This window comes from Alligator sinensis, unplaced genomic scaffold (genome assembly GCF_000455745.1).
Source record: "Alligator sinensis unplaced genomic scaffold, ASM45574v1 scaffold647_2, whole genome shotgun sequence".
Taxonomy (NCBI): domain Eukaryota; kingdom Metazoa; phylum Chordata; order Crocodylia; family Alligatoridae; genus Alligator; species Alligator sinensis.
The window spans coordinates 3,873,941-3,884,751 of record NW_005841832.1 but is presented as its reverse complement, the minus strand read 5'-3'; the positions used below and the strand labels follow the sequence as shown (position 1 = coordinate 3,884,751).

The following is a 10,811-nucleotide window of genomic DNA, read 5'->3' as shown; positions in this document are numbered from 1 at the left end:
CCTAGTGGCACCCGGGGCCCAGCCGCAGGCATCACCAGGAGCATTGGCATTGCTTTTTGCACGGGGTACACCGCCAAGCTCAGGGGGTGCACATGTACCTACATGCACCCCTATGCATCGCCAACGGCTCTCTGCAAAAGTGGAATAGCCCTGTGTTTCTCCATTAAAATGAGAAATCTGCGTTTTCCTCAGATAAAGAGGGAAATCTGAGTTTTTCCCGGTTTTTTTCATGGGAAACGGAAAACCCAGATCCCTGCATATAACCCAAGAGCAGAGGCAGCCCTAGGGAACAGCCCTCTGGGAATGATCCCCTACTCTGCAGTACCCCTAGGGACAAGGGTCCCCCTTGCTCCCTCCAACCAGAATCTGCAGGAGCTGTGGCTCTTCCCCCTAGAGGTGGACCTTCCTGTGACTCACACACTTTTCCCTGGACAAACGTCAACTCTGCAAGGCCTCAGGTCTCAGGGCAGAGCCTGGCTCAAACACCCTGGTGCAAACAGGAAGGATACTCACCAGTCACCACAATCTCCACAGGGTTGCTGGGATTTGACAAGACATATCATTCTCCCTGGTAGCAGTAGCTGCAGCTATAGTTCCCTCTGTGCTCCCAGGTCACGCTGGGGATGAAGAACTCAGCCACATCCCACCTAGTTTTCAAAGGCTGCAGCAGTTCCTGAGCTCCAGTCTTTTGCAGGAAGAACTTCAGGTCCTGGAGCTGACATCGACGGGCACAGCAGATGGTGGCATCTTGTCCCAGAGCAATTGGCCCACTGTTGATGAGAGAGCTTCTGGGTCTGGGGTAGCTGAGATCTGTGTGTGGGGGAGAGGCAGTGAGACACGGACCTACGCAGTTATCCAGCCCTAACCTCACCTGCCAGGCTGAGCCACAGGGCAAAGACAGGACCCTCTGGGAAAAGACTCTCCTCAAGATTGCAGAACTTCCCTGGGGGCCCAGAATGGGGCCCTGGGAACAGGGCGCAGAGACCAGACCCCTGTCCAGCATTTCTATCCACCTTCACCAGCACATGGGTTGTCTCTGCCTCCGTTATTGCCCTGTACAGGAAATGACTCCCTGACCCGGGGGCTTTTTCTGGCACTCAGCGCAGCAAACCCCAGCTGCATGGACACTGAAATATCATCCTTCCAGGTCCCTCCTACAACGGGGAAACAGGCATGGGGAGATGAGCTGCCCTTTGCCTCTGAGGGACAAGGACGGCGGGAGAAAGGCAAGAGGGGCAGGAGGAAAAGCCACTGGAGGCAGGGGATGCTAAACAGGGAAATCTGAGTTTTTCCTTTGTTTTTTTCATGGAAAATGGAAAACCCAGATCCCTGCATATAACCCAAGAGCAGAGGCAGCCCTAGGGAACAGCCCTCTGGGAATGATCCCCTACTTTGCAGTTCCCCTTGGGACAAGAGACTCCCTTGCTCCCTCCAACCAGAATCTGCAGGAGCTGTGGCTCTTCCCCCTAGAGGTGGACCTTCCTGTGACTCGCACACTTTTCCCTGGACAAATGTCAACTCTACAAGGCCTCAGGTCTCAGGGCAGAGCCTGGCTCAAACACCCTGGTGCAAACAGGAAGGATACTCACCAGTCACCACAATCTCCACAGGGTTGCTGGGATTTGACAAGACATATCATTCTCCCTGGTAGCAGTAGCTGCAGCTATAGTTCCCTCTGTGCTCCCAGGTCACGCTGGGGATGAAGAACTCAGCCACATCCCACCTAGTTTTCAAAGGCTGCAGCAGTTCCTGAGCTCCAGTCTTTTGCAGGAAGAACTTCAGGTCCTGGAGCTGACATCGACGGGCACAGCAGATGGTGGCATCTTGTCCCAGAGCAATTGGCCCACTGTTGATGAGAGAGCTTCTGGGTCTGGGGTAGCTGAGATCTGTGTGTGGGGGAGAGGCAGTGAGACACGGACCTACGCAGTTATCCAGCCCTAACCTCACCTGCCAGGCTGAGCCACAGGGCAAAGACAGGACCCTCTGGGAAAAGACTCTCCTCAAGATTGCAGAACTTCCCTGGGGGCCCAGAATGGGGCCCTGGGAACAGGGCGCAGAGACCAGACCCCTGTCCAGCATTTCTATCCACCTTCACCAGCACATGGGTTGTCTCTGCCTCCGTTATTGCCCTGTACAGGAAATGACTCCCTGACCCGGGGGCTTTTTCTGGCACTCAGCGCAGCAAACCCCAGCTGCATGGACACTGAAATATCATCCTTCCAGGTCCCTCCTACAACGGGGAAACAGGCATGGGGAGATGAGCTGCCCTTTGCCTCTGAGGGACAAGGACTACTTGTTCACTGCCACCCTGGCCCCCGACAGCTCATCAAAGCTCCCGATGTGCATTGTATAAGTCTCTGGTGCCCAGGGAGTACAATAAGGAGACCAAATTGCAGGACTCCTGTTCTCCACTCACAGCTCTGGGCAGGACGGGGCTGGTTGGTTTGAGCACCAGGCCAGGAGTCAGGACACCTGGGTTGTGTTCAGATTTCCACCTGGGCTTGTGGGCAGGGTTGTGCAGCTCTGCTCTATAGTACATACGTGTGCTGTATAATACCACACACATCATCTCCTCACTCTGTGACCACTGTATAGCCGGAGAAAGGTCTTCTTGCCCTGTAACTCCCACCTGGGAAGACCCCTACCCCTGGGGTATAGGTGGGAAATGTGGAGCAGGCAGAGCCCTGGATAAGTAACATCCCTTTCCAGGCCCTTGGGACTTAGGGTGGAGCCACACTTCCAGCATCAGCCTTCAGCATGGAAACCTGTGGAGGGTCTGGTGGGAGTGAGGCAGAGACATGGGGGCCCCTCACCTCTCACCACCAGCTCCACAGGGTCACTGAGATCCAACAAGCTGTTGCTATCCGTTAAAGGGTGATAGTTGCAGGTGTAGTTTCCTCCATCTTCCCAGTTCATGTTGGTGATGGGAAATTTAGCTACATTTCCCCCAGACACCTCCTGCTGCAGCTGGTCTGTGCATCCAGGTTTGTGCACATACAACTCATGCCTGAGTACAAACCCTCACAGCGGATAGTGATAATCCCCCCAAGTGCCACCACCGAACTGGGGATCACAGAGATGAGGGGTTTGGGGTACTCTAATTTGAAAGAGAGACAACAATTAGATGGGCAGACATGAGCCCAACTCTCCTGCTCCAGCCCTCTGTCTGTATCTGCCTCCCTCAAACTCCAGCCCTTGCCCTCCCTGAGCTGTGCCTGACCAGAGACTGTTTTGGTTCAGCTCAGGTCCTGGCTGCTGCACAGGTCACCTTGTTGCTTGGCTCTGCAGGCACAGCCAAGCCAGCAGAGAAGCCTGAGCTGAGAGGACCCTGCCACTCTGGGTTTGGGACAAATAGAGTTGCCTCCATAATGGGTGACCTCCAATCACTGTACTGCAGAGTGTTGTTACCTATGATTTATAGTGCAAAAGCACCTGTTAGTCCCGGCCCAGCCCTGGCCATGCCAGCTATGGTACAAGACCAGGACAAACCCAGAGCATTGTTGGACTACATCAGAGGTGCCCAGAGCCCGGGAAAGGGCACTAATACAGACTGGAATAGTCAGGTCCCCAGTACCATACCTGCATGTCAAGAGACATAGATAGACAAGTGAGAGCAGGAATCTCTGCTGCTTTTCAAACTGTGAACCAGGCCCTGCTTCAGTGACTCCATTTCTCCCATGGGTACAGGGGGGAGGCAGGAGATGTGGCCTGAGCTCTGGGGAGAAACTCTTGTGTGATGTAGGGTGGGGAATAGGTGTTACTCACCTCCCCATGCCCTGCTCTGAGGAGCCAGCCAGCAACCTGGGAAGAAAACAGCTCATCAGTGACTAGATCCCAGCAAACGAAGCACTTGCCCCTGTATGTTGTTTCCCAATCTGGGATCCCCAAACTAGTTTAACTGAGAGGGAAGAGGCTCCAGGACTCACACCCACAGGAACTACTGTTTTCCAGTTACCATCTTCCCTCAAATACTGGTCTCAGGGATTCACACCCTGCATGGGCACATGAAAATGGTATCAGACCTTCAGACCCTTCCTTCCTGCCCCTCCCTAGGGCACATGCCCTGGTCCCTGCCCCCAACCTAGAAACACAGATCCAGGTCTCAGACCATGGATACATGACCTCATCTCAAATTCCCCCACAGGCACAGGCCCTGGTGTCATATCACTCTCTGCCCAACAAGCACATATCCTGGATGTCGCGAGAACTCACCCAGGAGGAGGACTGTGAGAGCAGGCGCCATGCTGAATGCACTGAGCAGTCCCCCAGTGCTACTACCAACGCCCTGGTCCCCAGTTTCTTGGAGAGTGATGTCCCAGTGAGCCCAAAGAAGGAAGTGAGCTGGGGCAGTGGCCAGAGAAAGCCAGCAGTGCTCTCAGCCCATTTCTCCCCATCACATGTTATTCTCTACATGCTCCAGCTGTGGTCAGAGCAGATCCAGATCTCTGCAACAACCAACCAACCACATCCACTTATGCAGAAAGACACGGCCCATCCCTTTCACCAATATGGGCAGCAACAATGAGTTTCCACCAGCTCCACACCTAGGCTCCCAATTCAGAGACCTCTTGTCCTGGGTAAATTTCAGCACTTCCTACAAGGAGCCATAGATGCTGCAACCTTGTCCCATTGCCCCACTTTGCCTGGAATAACCGGCTGTTTGGCATATCACATGCTTAGAGGAGGCCTCAGTCCCCAGTAATGCACCACAATGAGCAATGCTGTCCCCAGCCATGGAGGGAGGTTCTTTTCTGACCCCAGCTGGGCTGCACAACTGCCTGGAGCACAAGGGCTAATGGGCCTGGAACAGGTCCTTCTCAGGTGATGACACTGCAGAGACTATTATTACCTGGGGCCAGGTGAGAGGCACACAACTGGGAGCATTGTGGATTGCAGTTCTGGTGTCAGGATAAGTTTAGAAGTTGGTGATTTCCAGCAGGGAAGCCAGTGATTCAGGGAACGGGGAAGTCTCCCTTGAGCTGACTGTTTGGTCCTGGTGTTGTCTAATTATGCAAATTGAACAACTGAGATGCCATCAGCTTCTGCAGCAGCAATGACATCTCTATTCTCTTGGAGTGAAGCAGGGTCTGAGGAGGACTAAGGCTTGGAGATGGAGGGACCAGGAGTCACAGATTCACAGAGAAGCAGGGTTGAAAGGGAACCCAGCAGTCATCTAGTCTGAACCCCGGCCTGAGGCAGTATCAGACCCATCCCGCACAAATCTAGAATCTGTCCTCTTTGTAAGACTACCCTCAACCCTAACACAACTCACACAACACATAACACCCCATCCTCCCACAGGGAAATCAGGGAAACTACAGCAGCCAACATCCTGCTTCTATAAAAGGTTGTTAATATATGCTCAAGAGATCTGAGGTAGAGGCCATGACTCCTGCTACAGAGAAAGTCAACAATCCCCCACATTGCATCAATCTGACCATGGGGAATATTCCTTCCTGACCCGAAATATGGTGATTGCTCGAATCCTGAGCAGACGGGAAAGACCCTTTCGCCAGAAACAAGGAGCCCCCATCATCTCTGACATTTTATACCCTGCTCTGTGTCCCCTCATTCTTCCTTCCCTCACCAGCCCCATGCCATGGCCCCTCACACTGCCTGCGCTTCTCCCCAACTCTGCCTCACTCTCCCTGTTCCCTCAGAGCCACCCTCACTCTTCTCCCTGACTTTGCCGTGTGCTTTGGCCCCCGTCACCCGGTCTATTCCCCATTCTACCTCCAACCAATGTCCACTCATGTCCGCCTTTCTCCCCTACACCCTACTACTCCCAGTCCCATCAGAGCTGGGGGAGGAGGCATTTTAGGCTAAATCCTTCCCATGGCTGTGCGGGGCTCTGCTCTACTCCATTTCATCCCACCCCTGCAGTGCCCAAGCTGGCATGAGCTGACTCTGTCCCTCTGCCACACATCGCTCCTCCACCTATTCCTTGTAATGTGACAGCTCTATGGGAAGTTCAGAGAATTAAGGAAAAAAATGTCTCCCCATCTACCAGGACCTCAACGATCCACTTCACCATTGCCTAAAGTGGTGCAAACCCTCCTAGATCCATGTGCTTAGCCTCCATCAATGTGACTTCAACCTTGATGAAGCTTGGTGTGGCCAGGTGCCCTTTTTGGCTTCTGCCACTTTAAGGGCTGGAGCAGGTAGACTGCAGGTGCTTGATTAGGGAGGCCATTTACAAACTTAGGCCACTGTTTGCTGCCAGTGGCCGAGGCAGCAGCATCAGCCTGCCAAGCTCCTGTTCCCAGAATACCTTGGAGGTAAGGGCAGGAGCTATGGGGATGGTTTGGAGCCGCCTGGTCCTGGGCATGACTTTAAACTGCACCTTGCTGTGGAAAGGTGGCCTGGTGCAGCATCCTGTGGTGAGGGAGTCCCCAAGACATGCCAGCCCAGTTACCTCCTTGGTGAAAGGCAGGGAAGGGCACCTCATAACCCTAGCCCCCACTCCTCAGTGGGTATTTATAAGGGTTAGAGCCAGGCATGCCTATTGTGGCATCTGAGCCCTATGTATGGGGGAGTGTTAAGACCCCAAGGGCCCCAGAGAGGGGGGCAGTAGTGTGGCCCCAGAGAGGGGGTAGTTGTGTGAGCCCAGGAAGGGGGTAGTTGTGTGGGCCCGCACAGAGTAGGGTGTGCATTGCTGGCCTGAAGAACTGTGTGTTTAGGGGCTGAATAGGGCTGAAGTAATGGCCTGAATGGCAGTCCTGAGATGTGCTCAGTAGAGGCACACATGCACCCTGAAGGACAGCACATGGGCCAACCCCATAGGGAGAGAATGTGAGAGTTTGTGAATAGTAGCCCAGAGAAGGGCAAGAGTGGCAATTGCCCAGAGGGTAGGCCAGCTGGCATGCTGACACAGTTGCCCAGGAAGGTGTGACAGTGATAGTGGTGGCTTAGCCAGGAAGTTAGGGTGAGTCACAACCCCAATAAATCCTCAGATGTCGTGAGACTGAGTTACGGGTGAAGTGTAAGAACTTGTTTGGATGCCAACAGCAAGGCATGGACTGTGGTGTAGGGGAGGTATGGAGCTGTGGATAGCACCCCCTGGCATCAGGGTACTGAATGGGCAGCCTCCCGCTCATAAAAAACAATATTAGATCAAGTCATGGCAGGAGAGACAAGGCAGACTGCCCTAGACTTGTGGGTAGGCGGGCTGGCATAGCTACCCTGGAGAGGTCCTCCTGTCACACTTGGGAAACCAAATGGAGTTCACAGGAAGTCCCATATATACATCTTGTGATAGATCCAGTGCAGAAGGTCTTTGGCTTTGACCTCCCGCATCGCTTGGTGGCAACTCTATACCATATCCACACAAACCATGAGAGATGTGGATACTTGATGCACAAATGGAAAATTAAAAACTCTTCAGTTTTTGATCGTGGTCACCCTTAGCAGACCATGGAACATATAATGACTCAGTGCCCAGTCTGCAAATATGAACGAGGTATCACCATAATACACTCTGCTGTTCCCAATGCTATTGTCTGGCTCAACCACCTAAATGTAATATAATAATTGCTGTTCTGTATTTACATCAGCCATACAAAAGAAGACTATAGCCCCTAGACACCTGTGTCATAATATATATAAGGCTTTATACCAATTTTCTTTCTATCCATACAAATGATCAACCAATCGATTTATAAAACAAACCTTTTTTCTATGCAGACAACTTGTGCATAAAAGCCCAAAACAATGGTTTTGACCCTGGGACCTGATTATCCCACTGTCCAAATCCAATTGACCTTGGAGTCACCCTCAGTCAAACCCTCTTATACAAAGAATACATCATAAAGACAAAAGCAAAGATGAGCATTCATAACACGATCCTGTATAACTGCATTAACTCAAAATGGGGAGCTAGCTCCTCAACCTTCCCAACCACTGCTCTGGCTCTCAGCTTCTCCTCTGCTGGGTATACATGGCCTGTATGGGAGAGATCTGTACACACTAAGTGCCTTGACCCCATCCTGAATGATAGCTGCCAATGCATCACAGGATGTGTGAAGCATACGAGCCTAAACATTGTGTACCTGCTGGCTGGCAGCACTGCGCCTGACATCAGAAGAGCAGTGCCCAGCGGGATAGAATGATTGAGACAAACTGAAGATTTGAGACACCCGCTGTACGTCCATCCCACCGCACACAAACGGCTGAAGTCATGTAGGAGCTTCATCGCCAGCACCCAACCTCTCAAAGTCACACCCAAGGAGACACGACTATAGATGTGGAACTAGAGACTGAAAAAAATACCTGACAGCACAAACATGGACACTTCAGCAGCTGAGTCCTTACCCCCACAGGCTGATGAACCATGGCAAAAGTGGTGATGTCTCAACAGCCTACATACCAGATGTCGACACTGGGTTTATGATCCAGATACCTTGTTCTGGGTGGACCCAAACCCTCAGACCAACCAAGACTTCTTCCATTCGATAAAAGCTTCATCCTCCAGTTCTTTCTCTAATGTCAGATGTCAGCAGCCTGGAGGTTGAGGGCCGAGTTGGGGGAGTGAAAGGGCTGGTGGTGTGCCCTCTGTCCATGGTAGCCCCAGGATCTCCCCTCTGGGACCCTTTGCTACTCTGAAATGACTCGTTTTGTGTTCTTTCTCTCCTTTGATGACTCTTCATCTCCAAGTACCACTGACTGGTTTCTCTGTGATGATCATACTGGCCATGTTCTGTTCTGCCAGCATATTCCTTTGTTTCCCAAACCCATCACGTGCACACATTTTAATTTGGTCGTGTACCAGTGTCTTAATTTGGCCATCTGCCAGCCTACTAATTTGGTCCATCCACAAAAGCCAGAAATACCAAGGGCTTTGCACCTGATCACTGTGACCTAATGCCACCTTATCTCATGTTATGGGATACACTGTTCAAATTTCCCAGCCTGTTTCTGCCTGCTTGTCTGTTGGTTACAGACAGGTGTCTGCCTTGAAGGAAACTTTGTCACAAACAGGCTTTTTGAAACCAATTAACCCTTGCTGTTTCCCTGGACCATGTTCTAATGCAATATCTACTTTATCTACAAGCTAATTCCCAAAAGCAAAACTCTAAACATCATTTTCTAGCCATCACTGGAGTTTGACGCTCCAAGAAACTAATGAAGAGGTGGAGTTATAACAGGGATGGGCAATTATTTGGGCCTGTGGACCACCTAGGGAGATTTGTTGAGCTGTGGTACAGAGGTTGGCATTCCCTCATCCCCAACAATTCACTAAGACTTCCTATGGGGCTTTGGATGGGTGAAGACCAGTGTTTGGGAGCTGGACAGGTGTGATCTGCTCCCTGCGTGCCCTGCCCTCTGAGGGGGCATTGACTGGAGGGCAGGGGGGCTACCTGGCAGGCAGTGGGGGGTAAAGGGAGGGAGAGGGAGGTGGAGGCACGTGCAGCAGAGCTCACCAGGTCAGCAGCTGTCCAGCGGCTGTCCCCCCCCCACTGCCCTGCCCACCGTGTGATGGGCTAGCTGGTAGTGATTTAGCCCAGGAGTTTTGAAAGGGTAAACGATGATTGGAGGGCTTGGAATTCCCTTTCATCACCAATGAGGACCCAGAGACTCACCCTCCATGTCCCCTGTTTGGCCTCTTGGATCACCTGGAGGGGGATAAAAGGGGCAGCACAGCTGACTCAGGAGAGACCAGCGAGGGACCACAAGGAAGGAGCTTCAAAGAGCTGGCAAAGAGCTGGGTCAGTGGGACAGGAGCAGTTGTCCCAGAAGCACCTGAAGGAGTGGGCCCTGCAAGCAGCAGTTGGACCCTCAGCAGCACGGCATGCAGCCAGCAGGAGAGGCTCCCGCTGGGCTCCAGGATCCCCTACGAGAGGCGGTGGCCAGCAGGAGAGGGTTCCCAGCTCCAGCAAGGATCTGAGCAGTGACCTGAGAGGTTCCCAGCTCTGCTTCCAGCTCTTCCAATAAGAGGCCAGGAAGCTCAACATGAGGCAGGGGCTCCTGGAAGGTCAAGACCCCTAGCAGCTTGGAGCAGTAGTAGCACTGGTGGCTGTGGGGTAGTGTTTCTGCTTACTGTATGGGAGATAAGAGTTCATATCCCAGCTGGGAAGACTTAGGGTGAGTAAAGTGACAGGGAACAGTCAAGACGCTCTGGTGAATGACTGATGGAGAGATCTGCAGTTGCACCTTCACCCACCCTAGCTGATGCCACAAACATCAGCCAAGCAATGTGTATCTAGCAAGGGAGACGGGCAGCGTCTGGAAATAGGAGGAAGCTGGCATAGCTCAATGGGGATTACGAACACAACCATCTGGAGTTTCATTCTCTATCGCACCGATGATTCATAGATGTTAGGGCCGGAAGGGACCTCAATAGATCATCGTGTCCGACCCCCTGCATAGGCAGGAAAGAGTTCTGGGTTCAGATGACCCCAGCTAGATGCCTATCTAACCTCCTCCTGAAGACTCCCAGGGTGGGGGAGAGCACCACCTCCCTTGGGAGCCCGTTCCAGACCTTGGCCACTCGAACTGTGAAGAAGTTCTTCCTAATGTCTAGTCTAAATCTGCTCTCTGCTAGCTTGTGGCCATTATTTCTTGTAACCCCCAGGGGCGCCTTGGTGAATAAAACCTCACCAATTCCCTTCTGTGCCCCCGTGATGAGCTTATAGGCAGCCACAAGGTCGCCTCTCAACCTTCTCTTGCGGAGGCTGAAGAGGTCCAGGTGCCCCAGTCTTTCCTCATAGGGCTTGGCCTGCAAGCCCTTAACCATATGAGTGGTCCTTCCCTGGACCCTCTCCCTTTTGTCAACTGGATGAATATGTCTATGATTGTAAATGTTTAACCTTTAT

The 10,811-nt window shown here is 52.4% G+C and overlaps 1 protein-coding gene across 1 annotated transcript in view; it reads right to left on the bottom strand.

The window, feature by feature from the left end:
* The window catches only part of LOC102369087 (immunoglobulin superfamily member 1-like), a 44,019-nt gene extending 39,776 nt beyond the window's left edge, over positions 1–4,243 (bottom strand). The window contains 4 exon segments of the mRNA XM_025192665.1: positions 2,814–3,002; positions 3,005–3,097; positions 3,766–3,801; positions 4,213–4,243. Of these exon segments, the coding sequence (XP_025048450.1) occupies positions 2,814–3,002; positions 3,005–3,097; positions 3,766–3,801; positions 4,213–4,243 (349 nt within the window).
* Positions 4,244–10,811: the final 6,568 nt, after the last annotated feature.